At 40.3% G+C, this 18,891-nt stretch overlaps 1 protein-coding gene across 2 annotated transcripts in view; it reads left to right on the forward strand.

The window, feature by feature from the left end:
* The first annotated feature begins 632 nt into the window (after nt 1-632).
* LOC141773786 (zinc finger matrin-type protein 4) overlaps nt 633-18,891 on the forward strand; it is a 60,868-nt gene continuing 42,609 nt past the window's right edge. Inside the window, exons 1-2 of one of the 2 annotated variants that reach the window (XM_074645837.1) lie at nt 633-1,277; nt 18,766-18,882. In XM_074645837.1, coding sequence (XP_074501938.1) covers nt 1,242-1,277; nt 18,766-18,882 — 153 coding nt within the window. In that variant the 5' untranslated portion in view covers nt 633-1,241. The remainder of the gene's footprint in view (nt 1,278-18,765; nt 18,883-18,891) is intronic. The other variant, XM_074645838.1, reaches the window with a different exon arrangement.

An 18,891-nucleotide genomic window follows, 5' to 3' on the forward strand; every position in this document is an offset into this window, starting at 1 on the left:
TTACTGATTTCCAATAATAAATATATACATACATTTGCATAAAACAAGCATATTTAGACACTCCAATGTTGATAAGAGTATTAAATACTTGACCAATCTCCCTTTATTTTTTTTATACTCTATTTTATCCCTTTTTTCAAGGCTGTTTTCATTTATGCAATCCACTGTTCGTAATTACAACAGTCTATAAGCCAACTTTTAAGTTGACAAATCTCTTAAGACAAATCTCCCTTTAAGGTACATTTTGAACAGATAGAAAAAAATGTGTGATTAATTTGCGATCAGTCATGATTAATCACAGACAATCATGCAATTAATCGTGATTATATATTTTAATCGATCGACAGCCCTGATAATATTATATTTGTGGACAATGCCATTTATATCAAAAGCTTTTTTTTTTTTTTATTAACCAAATACACATTTATGTACAATTGCATGTAATGAAATGCATCCATCTGAAGTGGGATATGACATGATGATTTCATGCTGAATTAGGGTATAGTAGCACCTGTATTTGGTCCTGACTACTATCATGCTATTGGAAACACCACATCAATATAACAGTAATTGTGAATTATGACAGAGAATGTTGGCGCTTCTTTCAGTCTGTTCATTTTTTTATGTAAGATGATATTGAAGTGGGTGCACTGTGCGGAACCTACTCACTCGACCAGTGCTCCCACTCACTCACCCAGCACTCAGTACACTATCACACACACACACACTGTGTACTGTGTGAGTGTGAGCCGAGAGCATTTTCTGTCTGTCTGTCTTTCATTCATCCCTCCTGGTGAAGGCTGCTGCTGCTGCTCTCTCACTCACTTTCTTCTTCTTCTTCTCTCCCTCCCTCCTCCTCCTCCCTCCCTCACGCTGGGATATCTTACTTTGTTTTGGTGTTCCCTCCGCGGTGCCTTTCGGTCGGAGGAGTAGTAGTGGATGATATCAACAGAGCTACGCTTCTTCTTCTTCTTCTCCTAATAGCTCCAGCGATACTACAGCACGGACCGGAGTCGCTAGAGGACACGCGCATCATCACGACAGCACGAGAGCAGCGCGAGGGAGTTTATTTTTGTATTATTTTATTTTGGTGCGATTTAAAAAAACAAGAAATAAAGAGATCTGTATTGAAGAGCAGCGTCACCACGGACGCTCCACCGCCACCGGACCAGACTCGCGTTAAGTTTGTACGGATTGTACGGCACAGGTGCGTTAACGGAGTAAACCCAGACATTAGGCGGATGGTTGTCGGAGAGGAGTCGCTGCCTCTGCGCAAGGTGAGTGATGGACTACTGGTGGGAGATACTGACAGGAGTGTTTGCTCAACAGATGAATTATTGACCTGTATTGACCTCCTTGCTTTGACGTCTGGATCATTCTTCTGTCTGTTTTTGGCACCTTAAATCACTCAATATCTCTCTATGGGGATTCCTGCTGGGATATAGTGAGTGTCTGTGGAGTTTGTAAAGCAACCTCTTGCAAACTTTGTTGTTTTTTTAATCTGTAGATAAATCTGAGGCATGATCTACATTTCCAAAAACGTACAGCATCTAACTTGCTGCATGATATAGTTTTTTCTATGGTGCTTATAATATCTTTCGTTTAATAGAACAATTTCTCATAAAAGGAGCATGTACAGTAGGTCAGTGGGTGTGTTTGTGGATTGTCTCAGGATGCTGACCATGAGGTGTTGGGACTAATGTAGTTTACGGCTGAAACTAATGATCAGTTCTGGTCAATAAAAATGTCAGAAAATAGTGACAAATGTCCATCACAGTATCCCAGAGTCCAAGTGTGAGATCCCCCCAAATGTGTTGTTTTGCAACAGTTCAAAAACCCCAAAGATATTCAGTTTCCAGAGACACAAAGCAAGAGAAAAGCAGCTCATCCTTTACATTAGAAAAAGATGAAACCAGAGAATGACTGGTGTTTCTGCATGATAAATGACTTAAATGATTAATCGATTATCAATATAGTTGCATAGATGAATCTTCTGGCGATGGACTATTCTAATGATTAATCTTATTTCATTTCAGCTCTAGTTTTGAATGCATTTAGAGCAAGTTGGCAGCCCACTCTAGTTTGAATTAGATGCAGGGATTTTCCTCATGATTCAGAAACTTTTCACAGCGGTGCAAATCCAAGCACTGGCACACCTTCAATAATGACTTTATGTAAAATATGAATATGAGACACATGTCAGATATATTATGGATTAGGTCTGATACTTGCTGCGTCTAGTTTCACTGGCTCCTATCCACCTATTGAGAGCGCGCTCATTGCAACTATTTGTCACTTTGGGAAGAATGCGTCAGTCTGGCACTGGGCATCTGTGGCAGGATGATACCAGCTTATGGCCTTTACACAGCACTCGCCTGTCTGTCACCAGGACTGACCCCACACATACATACACACACACACACACATACACATACACACAGTGCAGGCTATCTCCAAATATCAGTCATTCAGACACAATGAGGTGTCATGAAGTAATAATTCAATGTATTTGTAGAAAAAATGCCTCACTGCAGTCTATACTCTGCCTTTTTAATTCCACTGAGTTGCACTGGGTCTATTTCCACATGTAGCCTGACCGCCTGTGCTGAGCTGTGCTCTGTTTACATACAGTTATTGATCAGCATGCGCTGTCTTCTACTGTACATCAGGTCACTGCAGCAGACAGGAGCGGCAGAGTGTCTCAGAGGTTTCAACAGGAGAGAAATGCACCTTATACACCATATAGGAGCTGCAACTGATGATTGTTTTCATTATTGTGAATCCGCCAAGTAATTGATTAATGGTTTGGTCCATAAAATGTCAGACATTTGTGAAAAATGCCCAGAGCCCAATAACACATCTTCAAAATGTCAACAGTTCTAAATTAGAGCTGGAAGGATTAGTCGATTAATTGATTAGCAGCTAATATTGATAATTGGTTAATTAAAAGTAAATTCAAGAAAAAAAATGACAAATATATCCTAGTTCCATCCTCTCAATTTGCTTCTTTCTTTTGTCTTGTGTGATCATCAACATCTTTATCTTTGTTTTTTGGAGTGTAGTCGGACACAACAAGACATTTGAAGATGGCATCTTGGGCTTCAGGAAATTGTGATGGACATTTATCACAATTTTCTGACTTTATGTAGAACGAAAATAACTAATCGATTAACCAAGAAAATAATCGGCATATTGATTGATAATGAAAATAATCGTTGATTGCAGCCCTATTATAAACTCAAAAACATTCAGTTTATTATCTTGAAAGACAATGAAAAGCATGAAATAACATTTGGGAGGCTGAAACCAGAAATTTGTCTTCGACTTTAAAACTTTAAAAATTAATCAAAATTGTTGCTGACTGCATTTCTGTAGATCGACTGATTGTTTCGGCTCTACGCCATATTCCATTTAGTTACAACTGAGGAAGATGTTTTTGTGTGTTTCATTATGCGGCCCCCTTTTAAGTTTGGTAGAATATGCAGCAACAAAGTAAAGGTAATGATACTGATTGTAACAGCTCGTATTTATGTCACTCCTCATGTACTGCCCTGCGTGTAACTTCAGAGCTAATAAGTGAACATTTTAAGAGGAGCAAAAAATGACAAAAGAAAAAAAAAAGCTATGTTAATTAGCATGTTCACAATGTGGAACATATGCAGAGTAGCTGCTGCCAGCTCTGAGCCGTCTAGAAGTACAGGAGCCTATTTCATTCTCCCTCTTTCTGTCTCTCGTGAGGTGATGGACTGCATCTGGGGGGAGAATCTGATTAACCGACTGGCATAATTTACACAGTCCTGAAGAAATAAACGGAAAAGCCATGTTGTTCTTGCAAAGTGCCCGCTTGCCTTCTATACATACAAATAATGCACACACACATACAGAGTCCGAGAGCAATAACTGAGGCAGTGATGCTCCTGAAAAGTGGCGGCTGCTTCTTCATTTTTTAATAGGACATGGATTGATTGAACGGATACGGATGCGTATGTGTGTGTGTGTGCGCGTGTTTGTGTTCATAGGCGTGCAAGTGCTCTAGTTTCCTTAAGATTGATAGCGCATCATGAGTAGGTGTGTGTCTTTTATGTGTGTATGTTTTCCTCCAGGAGTGCTCCATAGCAACAGGCAGCATATCTTCTTCAAATATCTTTTTTCTCACACAAGTATGCTCTGACCTTTCTGCTGACTGAGTGCATGCGAGTCTTTGTATGGGTGCATCTGTGTTAATGTGTGTGCGTCCATGTACATCAGTGTGTGGGCCATTTGACCTTTCTTGGTGTACATTCATTAATAGCTGCATAATGGCTAATATGGAGCCGCCCGCTGTGCCTGTCTACACGATCAAGTTATTGAATCGGTCTGTCTCATAGCAGCATCAGTGCGGTGCCAACCTTTTCCGAAAAGGCTTTTTGTGCCTCTTTTCCCGCTCAAACAAAGCAGATATCGCCGCCATTGTGCAGTATTGATGATAATTTGGCATGCTTTGAACAAGTGGCAGTTTATCTTTCTTAGACTATTCCATGTATCCCACAGCGGGAACAAGAAAGACATCTTAAATATATATCTTGACACGTTTTGCCGTGTTATGTTAATATCAGTGTTAGCCTAATATAACTGGTTGCATATTTCATATCCGGGAAAGAGCAGACAGAGCTCTTTAGAAATCAATTTTCTTTTGCTCCATCACCATGTTCGGAAACTGGCCTGCTGCCAGATAGGGAGGGGATGAGGGAAGGAGAGGGGGGATATTGTGGGTACATTAGTGAATGAGGAGAGAAAAATATGCTTATCAGATGTGAAATTCCCGCTTTCCCATCTTTGAATTTGTCTAAATAAGTTATTCGCTTTCTCAAAACTTCATAGATATTCTCAAAAAACACACCAAGGAATAGATGCAAGAAGAAGCACAGTGCATGCACTTGATCATATGTCAAAGCTTCCTATTTATATAGGCTAGGGTCCTGCAAGGTCATGCCCTATTTAATCCATGCCAGTGTGTGTATGTGAGTGTGTGTCGCACAGCATGCGGTCCAAGCTCATACAGCAACAGCATATTCCTTTGTATGCATGAATGTGTGTGTGTGTGTGTGTGTGTTGGAGATGCACAGCATGCAGTCCAAGCTCATATCGATAGCATATTCCTTTCTGTGCATGTGTGTGTGTTTGACCATAATTTACACAGCACATGAGCACAGCGCAGTATGATGTTTATCTGTATGCTGTCTTTGTAGATGAGGGTACTGTTTGCATGTGGAGACTATATTATATATACTCGTATAACAAATAACTCACCGCTCTATCGTAGAATCTGTGTTGTATGTGTAAAGGCTGATGGTCTCTCGCTTTTCTTGGAAATGGTTCTGCAAGAGTAAAATAAACAAATGTTACCTTCTCATTTTTGCAATTCCCGTATCATACTCATATTTAGAAAACATATTGTATTCTGTGAATCAAATTGCAAAAGGAGGCAGACTTCATGTGACCGACACTGGCAGTTGTTTTGTAGGGTGGTGTGTGGGTGATACTACAGTAGTATTATTATTATTTTTCTCATTTGACCTTATTTGATTGCTTAAAGGAGCAGTGCGTAGGATCTGGCAGTATCTTGCGGTGAGGTTGAAACTGCAACCAACTAAAGGAGAGATACAGTGGCACGACGAGAAAATTCAAATGGCCCTCTCTAGAGCCAGTTGTTGTAGTAGCGTCCGTTATTTGGAGCAGAGCCAGTGGTTAGAGTGTGTGTGTGTGTGTGTGTGTGTGTGTGTACGAAGGAAGTGAGTGGTGAAGCAAGAGAGAGAGAGCAGCAGTGACGGGAGCGAGTAACGTTATTGACTCCGGCCCAAGCATAGAAAGTTCACAGTGTTTGGTTGGTCCGGTCTGGGCTACTGTAGAAACAACAGCAACATGGCAGACTCTGTGGAGAGGACCCGCTTCCATTCTAAGCTAACGAAAACACAACAATCATTATTTTCAGGTGATTATACACCAATAAAAACATACTTATTAATAGTATATTCCATTTCTGCTAATAGATCCCCCTAATTGTTAAACGCTGGTCCTTTAATCTAAAATAGCTCAAAGTTGGAGTTGCTTTTCTTTTCGTGTTGTTTTCAACATGGACTTTATTTCCTTTGTTTGATCACTTGATTGCCGTGATCAATGATCATTGATTGCCTCTCTGCTCTTGTAGCTCCAGTTTAGCTGGAGGCACTGTTCTCTAACAAACTCTCAAGGACCAAGCAAGCTCTAACAGTTGAACCCAAAAGCTAAAATCAATTCTTAGAGAACACAGCTACCTGCAAACTGAATAAGCAAAAATCTCTACAGTGTGAAAATTACAATCAATCCCGAGGATCGTGTAGTCAGCCCAGCGCGAAAACAACAGAACTTGTCCTTTAACACTATTGCACTTGCCTTACTTTACCCTGAACTTGACCTGTTTAATTATTCCAGCACAGTTGAACGGTAGGTCATGCAGGCGGCCATGCATACAACAGAAACCAAGGGTGTATTTGTGAGGTTTTATAAAAACACTGTTAAAGACACACGGATGCAGAGACACACACCTCTTACAAAAGGTGCATTTAATAGGCTGTTTTTAACCTTCGGCTTATTGTTGGGATGCCTGCAGGCATGACAACTTACATTCACTCAAGTTAACACACACACACACACACTGACAGACACTTAAACACATATAGGAGACCTGTGATTGACAGTTGATCCTACAAGGATATTCGTGTACACGTCCCCTCAGGACCAAAATACATTGTTAACTCTCAGCTGTTGCACTAAAACTATTTATACACCTGCTTTATAGTCCAACCGGCATCTTGCCGTAATATTCGTATTGGTCGAGCCTTTTGTGCAACAGAACTATGAGCTTATTTTACTAATTAGTAGGAGGGAAAGTGTCATATTGTTAATTAGCTGTTTGCAGTCATATCAGTTCAATAATGGAGACAAATAGAAAGAGAGTGAGAGAGGATTGAGATTTGGAGAGAGGAAAGTCATTACAAAGCATTGTTTGGCTTGTGTCACTTCAGTTGTTCCACTTATTGCAATTTTATGCCTGATTTGTTTTCCTATTTTGCTTTTCTATATCTTTTTATTTAGTTTATTAGTTGTATGTCTCACTGCAGCCCAGTCTCTTAGGTAATGAATGTCTTTGTGTTGAGGTGCACGTTGCCTCATGGGAAATCTGTTTGCTCCCTCCTCCATTTTGCTCTAACCTGCCCTACTGGTATAACACATATTGCAGGGCTGGACATTAAGCTTTTTCAGCCCTTCAAGCAAGTAGCTGAGATGTTTTACTTGCCCGATAGCCAAACTGACTTGTCCGAAATGGAAAATATAGGCCAATTGAAAAATAAAACTAAATCAACAGGGATATGGACGATTATTATAATTTATTATTATGAGTAGAAAACATATTTTTTATATGCCCTCCTCAAAGCCACCAGACTCCATGGACAGAAACAGTCATTTTAAATTAATTGTAAAACGCACATCATTCAAACTCGACAGAAACGCAACAAAACTCATCAAAACTATCTCGGTCAGTCTTTCCACTGTTCCAACGATCACCAACTCTGTCTGCTTTCTACAGAAGCTTGGCATTAGTAGTTTTAATTATGTATTATAAGCTATTTAGAGCTAGTGTTAGGAAGTTAAACAGGTCATAATTCCCTCTTTAATATATATATGTTATATTGCTGTGAAAACATCTCCTTCAAACAACTATATTTAACCAAGTTTCTCGCCAAAAACTAGATTTTACAAGATTATATTTCAACACATCATGATAGGGTTATAATTTACACTTGCCCATTTTACCATTTTTACTGAATAGGGCTTGATTATAATTCAACTCAATGCAATCGCTGTTAACGTTAGCTGTTAGCTCCGTTATTTAGTCAAGCAAGACTGTGCGTGCTGCCCAACGGCTGCAAACAGCTAACAGCTAACATTAACTAGCTCTGCTTCTGCCAATTTCAACACAGATTTGTTGTTCACAATGTAGCATTATCAAAGATCAGCGACTAGAAAGCATTAATGCCGATCTCCTGCTTGCATATTTTTCCGAATATCGGCCGAAGATCACATTTATTTTTCACTTGCCCGAACACAGAGTTTACTTGCCCCGGGCAAGCGTTAATGTCGAGCCCTGTATTGTACTTGGTTACTTACAGTATAAGATTGCTCAAGTGCGGGTTTTTGTTTGGGTTTAGGAAAACACACAAGAAAATATTGGATTATAATATTATCATTATGTGCTCTGCACTCTCTGCTTATCAAGGCAATGTGTGTATAACTGTGTGTGTGTATTATACTCAGACGACCACATGCTGCCAACAGTGAAAATCCTTGAAGTAAGTGCTTTTATGCTTAGCTTAATACCATTCTTAAAGACCCTCTTTTAATCGATCGCACCAATGCCTTGCTTTTGTTGAATCCTCCAACTTTGACATCAGTGCGGTCTCAGGTCCAATAAACTCGGTATTGAATCTGTGTGTTTAGTGCAAAAACACCAAGACGCTGTTTAGTCTATAATTGCTCTGCCGCTTTCAAGGGGAAAATATGGAGATGAGAACTGTGCCAGGAAAGTTAAACTAAACAGAATAAGAACATTTTGGACAGAATGTGCCAGAGTATAAAAACATTGCAATTAGTTGCTAATGGAACAGATAGACCCCAACAGTTTTGTTGCCATTCAGCATAGCACCCCCCATATGGTACAGTAACATAACAACCACCGTTCAAACTTCAGGCCGCCTTCGTCTCCCCCCATTAACTCAGTTACTGAACACACACACACTCAGATAGACACAGGGGGTGGAGATGTGCTCGGTTAAACTGGGAAAACTCAACTTTGCCCGGGATAATAGTCTTCATTCACCCTCTAATGAATCCATATTGTGGCCTTAAGCGGTAGATCTGCTATTAATACCATTAACAAGTAATGGCCCAGAGAGAGATTTTCAGAGATAAAAGCACCACAGTACCCGCAGGAATAAAAAGGTCTGATAAAAGCAGAGAGGTTACAAAGCCTATCAAATAAATAAATAAATGAGATGAATAGAGTTGACAAATAGACAGCTTGCTTCACAAACTGCCTTGCCCTGAGAGAGCACTAGTGGGGACCTCCTGTTCAATCTCATTTATCCACTGATGAACAAATGTTCTTTTCAACTGTAGAAACTCAACAAAGAGTCACGAAGAAATCTAACTTGTTTACTGTGCTATTCCACTGCAATATCTCCTATAAATGTGACTGAGACGGAACAAAAGAAGTGGTATTCAAGGACTTATTGCACTACTTATGCAATGTGTTGCATTGAGCTATCTGCTAACATCAGCATGCTGACATGCTCACAGTGACATTGCCACCATGCTGATCTTTAGCAAATATATGCTAATGCTTTCCACGTTCACCATCTTAGTTTAGCATGTTAACATTTGCTGATTAGCAGTAAGCACAAAATATAGCTGAGGCTGATATATATTGGAAATATTGGACAAATTGACATTTTTACCTGCTGATGGCACGAGAAAGGTCAGATGACCAGCAAAGTTATACAAATTCATCCTGGGAAGGGCGTGAATGTGAGTACCAATAATTCATAGCAATCCATCCAATCATTTTTGAGACATTTCACTCCAAAAAAAACCCAAACAAACATAAATTTGCACTTCATGGTAGCGTTGGAGTAAGTGTTATGGGATGACTAAAGTCTAAGAAGCACAAATGTCTGTACAAAATGTTGTTGAAGAAGATTAATTATACGCACTTCATGTACTGTAGGTGCGAGGCAATCAGAGCAGTGTCAGTAAAGAAAAAGGTAACGCCTGCACACCACTCCATGCCACAATATTTTTATTGACTACGTTTCGATCCTGCTTGGATCTTCGTCAGGTCAAAGTGTTTAGTGTGTTAAGTTTAGCCGTGATAGAGCTTGTTTGCATATTGGTGTGCTTTATGTATAAATATGGGTGCGGTTTCCACTTTTTCAAACACTTTGACCTGATGAAGGTCTAAGCAAGAACGAAATGTAGTCAATAAAAATATCGTGGCATGGAGTAGTGTGCAGGCGTGACCTTTTTCTGTACAAAATGTTGCGCCAATCCATCAAGTAGATGTTGAGATATTTCACAGCATAAGTGAAAGGGAAGCAAAAGTGAGAGTATTGTCGGACCCATCGCACATCCTCCACTCTGAGTATGAGCTCTTAAAATCTGGTAGAGGATACAGAGTCCTCAAATGCAAACTGAACCGTTTTAAAAACTAATTTGTGCCCATCTCGATCAAACTTTTAAATCTTAAATAATGTTTCTTGAGGCTGTAGGGTTGTGCACTAGCGTCATGGTGTTCTTATTCATGTTTTTTATCTCTTATTTATGCTGTTTTATATAGATCTTGTGCAATATGGGTAATGTGCAATATATGTTGTTTGTGGTTTACATTGTTATGTGTTTTTCTGTTTACATGTTGATTGATGTTTGCTTTTAATGTTTCTATTTATTGATGCTACTGTTGAGGCAGCTGATGATGTGCAGCACTGAGTCCAAGACAAATTTCCCCAAGGGGACAATAAAGTGTAGGCCTATCGTATTGTATCGTATCGTATCGTAAAACCTTGAACTGCTGGATCATCAAAGTCATTAGGATTCATAGCAGTGTTAGCATGTTTCCTAAACTAAAACAGTTAACATGAAAAAGTCAGGGGATCACTAAAGCTATTACAACTCATCCTGAGGGGTACATGAATGTCTGAACCAAATTTCAGAACAACCCATCCAACAGTTGTTGAGATATTTCAATCTTGACCAAAGCGGTGGACAGACTGGCGGTCGATATTGCCGTCAATAGAGGCACGCTGCTGGCTAAAAAGACTATGATTCCAACATGCATCCAACAACCCTTGGTTGTTTGATACTCTTCAATAGGCACATTTCAGTCGATGCCATATATGTTCTGTCCAGTCCTGGGGGTATTAACAAAAGCAAGAGTAATAATGCCTTTTCTTGTTTTTAGGCTGTATTTATTCAGTTTTGCAAGGGAGACTGTACACCCATCTAAAATATGATAAGGCTTATCTGCAAGTATCTCGAAGAGGAATTAGTGCCTCTAACTTCAAGTTGCATTGTAATTCATTCTAGTTGTAAGGTGCATAATACAGTAGCTTATCTACTTTTCTTTTGCAAGAGTAGATAAGTCGAGCCTACATCATTTCTCATGAATAATCCCTGCCCTCAAGGCCACATTTCCACCACTGGGAGAGAAAAGAGCTAGAAGAGATGGGGAAACGGAGACAGAAAGATGACGAGCACAGTGTGAATATCTGTGACTGTTTTTGAGTTTGTCAATATCAAGATGCTCCATAATAACTCAGACAAGTCCAAAATAGAATTTGGGGCACACCAAGCAGTGAGCAAAAGGGAGAGAAAGAGTCATAAAAACACAGACACACACCCACTGACACAGGGGGAGGAGTGTGTGACCTGACCTTGGCATTAAATGTGCTTTTTGTTTCTGTACCACACTCTGTCTCTTCCCAAGAATATCGTACCCTCTTGGTTTGACTGTGCTGAAGTGAACAATGGGGGAATACACAGGAACCCTAATCACATATTTGTCACTCATTTTGGATATTTAGCTTTTAGCTCTTAGTTGTATTTTCCACTGCGAGACTTGTGTGTTTGTACCCTGGCTGTATTTGAGTCTGTGTATGTTTGCAGTTTGCAGCTTTGAGCAAGAATAGTACAAAGCGAGCTCCTGCAGTGCAAACAGAATGAATGTGGATTTGGGTTCAGACTCGGGCTCCGGCTCCTTTGAAGATGTTATTCCCTCAGTCTAGTACCTTTGATTGCTACTGTACAAAGGGTAGGGTTGGAGCGACTGTGAGGGGGAAAGTGGGGGGGCAGACGAAGGGAAAAGTGTCTGAAAGATTACATTACCAAGAGTGAAACAGGGAAGGAACTGTAATGTGGAACATCAAAGTGTCACGGCAGAGTGCCTTTACAATATAGGGGTTCCATATTATTAACCCTGCAACCCTTTCTCTTGTTATACCCACTAGTGACTCATTAGACAGGTCATTGGCTCACAGACTGGTGTCAATATTTCATTGTCTGTATGCATAATTTGACAGTTAAATCAGAGCAGCACTTTCAAACGAGAAGGGAACTATTATATATAAAATGGGAGCACTGAAAGAGGGAGTGGGGAACAGAGTTTCTAGTTCACAGCCACTCTTCTGATGGGGCATAAATCGAAAGATCAAGGGAACTTAAAGGGTAACTTTGGTATTTTTCAACCCTATTTGCCCATGTTTGTTGTGTCTAAGTGACGAATGGGGACAACAATTTCTGAAATTGCTCCAGTATTGAGCAAGAATGCTGCAGACGGCAGCGGCTAAACGGGCTGCAATGTAATCATATCGGGCAATTCCACACCATCAATTTACGTCCACTAAAAGTGCTTGTTTTTGCCACTGACAGGCTCAGATTGTTATTATAAGAGTCTGACAACAATATGGAAAGGACCCGACAGAGAAATAAAACATTTTCCTTTACCTTTCGCTTGATCCGGTTTGTTTGTTATTGTTATTGTGTCCTTTGACTTGTTGCCAGAAGAGTGAGTGAGAGTTAGAGAGAGGAATGCCGGTGTTGTCAGTGGTTTTGTTGTGTTGGAGTACAGAAAGCGTACCTAAGTATTATCTAAAATATTTTCAATGTCATGGCTGGATATTCAGCGGATTTCGACAATGTGGATGCCATGCAAGATTTCAAAAAGAGACTTCTCCTTGAGCGAGTCTTGGTTAGACACAAACACACACAAACAGACCGGATCAAGTGAAAGGCAAAGAAAAAAGTGTTTATTTCTCTGTAAGGTTGTTTCCATATTAGACACTTATAATAACAATCTGAGCCTGTCAGTGGCAAAAACAAGCACTTTTAGTGGACGTACATTGACGGTGCGGAATTGCCCGATATGATTACATTGCAGCCCGTTCAGCAGCTGCAGTTCTTGTTCAATACTGGACCAATTTCAAAAATAGTTGTCCCCATTAGTCATTTAGACACAAAAACATGAGATAAAAGGGTCCAGGTTGAAAAATACCAAAGATAGCGTTAATAAGAAGCCCATCTGCCCCAACCACCTGCTGTTCTCTCTCTTTTTATCCCTCAGTCTCTAAGTGTGTGTCTCTCTCTAACTCTGTATGGTGTGGCACATTTTTTTGTCATTCACTAGTTCATCTCTTGTGTTCGTTATATCAGTATACCAGGGGCGTCAGCAGCTCAGTCCGTAGGGACTTGGCTTGGGCCCCGGACGGACAAGGTACATGGTGTGGACTGGAGACTGGAGAGGTGCCAGTTCACCTGGGCACTGCCGAGACGCCCTTGAGTAAGGCACCGAACCCCTAGCTGCTCGTGGCGCTATACTGCGGTATGTGTAAAACAAGAAAAAGAAAACAGCAGAATGAAAAAAATGAATTTCAAGGCGACAAATTAAGAACATTATTATTACCAATAAAGGTGTGTTTTCAGTTCATAACTGAGGATGTTAGGAGTAGAGTCTCTAAAGCTCCCCGTTGGTATAAAACATTACACTATATCACTGTCACTACAATAGGGCTCTCATTAACTGCAACGCTATCTAGTTGCAAGTAATGCTACAAACTAATTAATGTTCTAAGCCTATGCGACAGAGAACAGTCTAAGTGGTTGCATTTACTAGACAAGAACAGAAAGACACGTCCAATTCAATGCCAGCTTTTTAATGAACGATGGGCCAGAGGCTGAGATTTGAGGGGAAGGCTCAGAGTTCACATCCATGTTTAATACTTGATGTGGTCTTAAAGGAGAATCCCCTTAAGGTTCATTCTGTCTTCAGATGCCTCGGGCTTTCCTGCATTCATTAAGACTCATCTAGGTTTTGTAATTCTGTTTTTAATTGAGTTTTGTGCTTTTTTCATTTTTAATTTGAGCTGTAACTTTCATGTCTGTCCTCTGTCTATCAAAGTTCAGAAAAACAACAAACAAAATCTATTTTTTTTTAAGTATTTAACACTGGGGTTTGAATTCTATACAAATCTGCTTCATCAGGACTGTGTGGGTGTAGTTTCATTTGATTGACAATGGCCTGACAACCCACCAACTGTCATCAGATTGTGAATCACATATTGCAAAATCCTGCTTGGCGCAGTATGTACATTTTTCTAACTGAGCTCCCGCCGACATAACAGCAAAGACAAGCTGTGGCTAGTAACGTCCAATCATACTCATGAAGGTGTATAACACGGCCAATAATACCTGACACACCAACACCGCTCCCTCCGCAACCCCAACTCCATCCTTATACGCTAGCTATATTTTTGGTATTGTTGACTTACTAACATTCAATAATCATGTATGACTAGTTCTCCCAGCAAAATCACAGAATGTCAACATTATGAATGAAGCTTTGGACCGTATAGCCCTGGAAACCACCTGCTCGGATGATAGGCTATGACATGTTGCGGGTATGCAGACGTACTGGCGTGCCAGCTTTACCGGTCTGGGAAATCTCCCCGCGTTGACCTTCCAATGTTCTGTCGGCTTAGTATCCCGTAAAAAGTTTTCAACCTTGTGTCCACGCTGCCAGCTAGACACATGGCAGAGGCCTGATGCACGGCTGGGAGTCATTGAAACATGGTTTGAAAATACTCCATTCTGCTGATATCTAGAATATAACTACACATTGTTTTTATTTCAGATCTTTATTTGATAGTAGATAGATTAAATTTCACGTGCTCAATCAAATTCTTAACGACCGATTAATCGATCGACGATTAATCGTTATCATCCCGACACTGAATGCACAACATGCTCTTTTTTTTTGTGGAGGCAATCCCCGCCCTCGAAACAGCGCAGCGGAGCTCTTTGCTTGATGGAATTAGACGGGAAGACGCTTATTGTGACCAATCAAACTGTGATTTGCGTAGCTTGGTTCTCATGACTAGTAGTAGACGGTCAAACAATGGCGAATGTCAAGTATTTGTGATCATAAGCGGCAAAGCCCACTGATAATATATTTTGAAGGGAAGGGGTTGATAAACGTCATAAGAGTTCCCTCAAAGAGCAGAGCCTTTTCCGCCAAATCTAACTGTATAATCTTTGCTATAAATGCTCAATAAATTTGGTCATCATTGATGACATAGTTTCCAGTGACCTCTGTGTGCATCTGAGCGAAAAATAAAATGTTAATTATACTGTAACTCTAGAATGCTGAAATATAAAGAAGGAATCGTAAGATGAACTGAAGTATCGCAGATACTAAATATAACACATACCTATTTGTGGTTCATGCTGGTTTAGAAATTGCTCGTAAAGTTGCAATAATTAGAATCTCATAACATGCAGTAACAGCCCATTGAACAACTGCTCTGGTCTGATATGGTGGGAATGAAACCAGTTTTCCATTAAGACCTCTAAACCCTTGTAACATGAAGACATCACGTCCAGCGCACCAATTATAAACCTCCAGTCCCCCCTCCCTCTCTTTTTTCCTCTCTCCTTACCTCTTTCATTTCCCCCCACTATCTGTCCCTCCATCTTTTCGCTTCGTTAGGCCTGCCATGCTATTAATCTCACCAACAGATTGCCTCTATTAATTAGTCTACATCTTGCATGTAATAATCGGAGGTAATAGAGATATTAGGGAGATAAGGACATTTCTGCCGTCACATTCACTTTTAATTAGCCTGAAGATTAAAAGATAGGCTGGCTGACGTCCAGACAGACAGGGTCTTTTTCTTGCCACGAAAACTCTGGGAGGACACAAATTCTGCAGCAAATCCAATGTGTCAGTCTGCAAAACATATCTGTTCCATCGTGTCTCACAGGACACCGCACATAGTGACGGTAATAATGCGTCCATGCCTCTCTAGACAAAACAAGTTTCCAGCTTGTCATCAGTGACATTTTCAGAATGAATATTATCCCTCACAGACACGTATAACTCACTGAGCATACGTAAAGGTAATAATTCTAATTCAAATGTGTCTGCATTGCCATTTAATTTGTATGTACGTGGGTCGTACTGTACTGTAGGATCAACTAGATAATTGAGGAAGTGTCTATACAGCATGTCTGCGGTTAATTGGAAGGTCCAGGGTGCACTAAACAGACAGGGAGAACAGACAGGGGTAATTACCAGTAGTGTGTGTGCTCACATGTGTGTGTGTGTGTGTGTGCGTGGCTGTGCATTGGCTAAAAGGTAATTACACACTAGACTTGAAATAAATAATACCAATTACTGTCACAACTTTTCCCTGCTGACACATGGAGTAGATTTTATCTGATCTCATCACTAATGTTGCAATTCTCAGGATACCGTGTCGGATAAAAGACCCTATTCTTCTCAATGTTACTGGAGCTGACCTCTGCAGCATTCATGTATCGTGCTCTATAAAACACTTCGCCCCCGCAAGCACCCCTGTCCTGTCGCTTCCTCGGGGCGAGGGGCTCATCCAGTTTAATGGTTGATGTTCCTGGACCGTTCCCTCCAGACCCGTTACTCACCCTAACCCTGTCAGAGCACTGCCTACAGGGCACACATAATGAAGAGAATAGAAAATTGAACACAAGACCACAGAGCATCATTAAACCATTTTCTATTACGGTACTCAGTATAAAAGTGAAAGAAAACACTGCTGCCAGGTTGTTAAGAACCCAGAGCCACGGCTCCCAGTGGGATACTCAGGTCTCTATGGTTTTACTGGTTGGGCAATATTAGCGCCGACAAGGTTTTAAGACACCGTTTCTCACCGGGGGAATCTTGCTGGAGACCTTTTAACAATTTACTTCAGAGACTGGAGTCCTCACCGAAGTTGCTATTGGCTATACTGTACCGCTCTACGGCATGATTATTTCCTGCCACTGTTCAGAAATGTATGCAAAAGGGTGACAATGGTGGATAAGTATTTCTTAGCTTGCAAAATTGAACGTCAAAATTCTAATTTGGGTTGGCAAGACATGCTTTGTGATTGTTACTCACGAGAGCCCAGTGCACAAAAACTGTTGGAAAGTTGGGAGTGGAGCCGCAGAGCAGAGCTTTGGGAGGACTGTATGCTGACTCAGCGTGGAGTTGAAGAGATGAAAGTGTTTATCGCAGAAAAGCCAAGATATGACTTCTTTTTGAGTCCTCTTTGTTCTATTCACTTAAAGGCAGAGTCTGTGATCTTGAGAAACTATCTTGAGTAGACTAGATTTTTAAAAATGATCCAACCAAAAAAAACTAACCCAGTGTTGCCAACTCTTCTTCCATTGAAAGTAGCGAGCAGCACTAGCTCCAAAAGTCCCTAAGTCTAGCAAGAAAGTTGCCAAGTCGGCAGCACTGACAGCCTGTCGCTTCAGGCCTCACTCCAATGCCACTCCCCCAAAATTAACATAATGAACGTAAACAACGAACATGGCTATTGTTAGCACTCACAACTGTCACAGCTTGTGGAAGACTCCAGTGAAGGGCAATGAGTGCACGGGCAGGCAGACAGGTAGCCCGTCCAATCATTACATTCGGGCCAAATGAAATTATTGGACGCTTATTACAGTCCCATGTCAACCAAAGATACCAGATTATTTTCTTTTTTTTATTAGAGTATTTGATTTATTGATTGCTGTCAGGATGTAAAGAGAATTTCAACTAATATAACAAAAAATGTTTGTAAAATCTACCAAACCTTCCTTTAAATGCCAACACAATGATTACAATACCATCAATACATACGATGAGAGTGAATAAATACTGACAAAGACAACTCCTAATACTTCAACTGATACTCACCATTTCCAACTTAGAGCGCAAAGAAGCAACTGATAAAGATGGCTGGCAATATTTGGTCTTATAACCCGGCCGGAAAGCTAAAACCCAAGTTTCTAAAACTCTTGAAACAATGTTCCTTTGTTTAATTTGTATTACTGAAGGCAGAGGTGGAACGTGTCTAACATCCTGATTCACCACTGTTCAATTCACAGGGTAATATTGAAGTTGTGTTACTCCAATTTGTTTTTTATTGTAGTTAGTAGTTATATCACAGATTATTCTTTTATATACCAAATATATACACTGATAAATGTGATGCGTTTTTATAACTTAAACTCTCAACAAGGCATTATGTAGTTAAGATTAGGACCACCTTGACCAACTACAACATAAACGTGCTTATAACACATTTATGTATCAATAAAGCAACATAAAAGGGCCCATTCTTTACAATGAGTACAGTACATAGCCTATACTTTTGATAATTAAATATTACTTTATAATGGAATGTATTTACATTTTGTTTTTGAAACAATTTAGGTTTCACTGGTCTTTACATTATCAATAACCATAACTAAGGTCATCTTGTTTCTAACTCCATGTTGAGTGTTTCTTAATGAGTCAAAATATTTAAAAATATATATATATCTATATATATTTAAAAGTTTATTGAGAAGTTGAATGCAGAAACTCAAGCCAGAGCCTCGGGCCACTGTTTCTAAGGCTGTAGCCAAAATCACCCATGAGAGGATGTTCTGACAGAGAGGATCAACGTATATTTGAGCTGGACTGTCACGATGAATCTGTCATTCTGAAGGAAAACTATTTCTAAATTGAGACGAGATATACGCATGCTCATGCACACCTCTAACACGCACTGTAAGGTTCACTGACATTTTATCCCGTCCTGCATTTTAATCATATTCATATCTGCGTATGTTTGGGCGTGTGTGTTTGTGTAGTCCCAGATGAAGATGAAGTCTGCGGGCGTCGTGGATGGAGGCTTGTTCACAGAGAGCTATTGTAACATCTGCAATGCCCAGCTCATCTCCGAGTCCCAGCGCACCGCTCACTACGAGGTGAGTCCG

This window comes from Sebastes fasciatus, chromosome 9, assembly GCF_043250625.1.
Source record: "Sebastes fasciatus isolate fSebFas1 chromosome 9, fSebFas1.pri, whole genome shotgun sequence".
NCBI lineage: Eukaryota > Metazoa > Chordata > Actinopteri > Perciformes > Sebastidae > Sebastes > Sebastes fasciatus.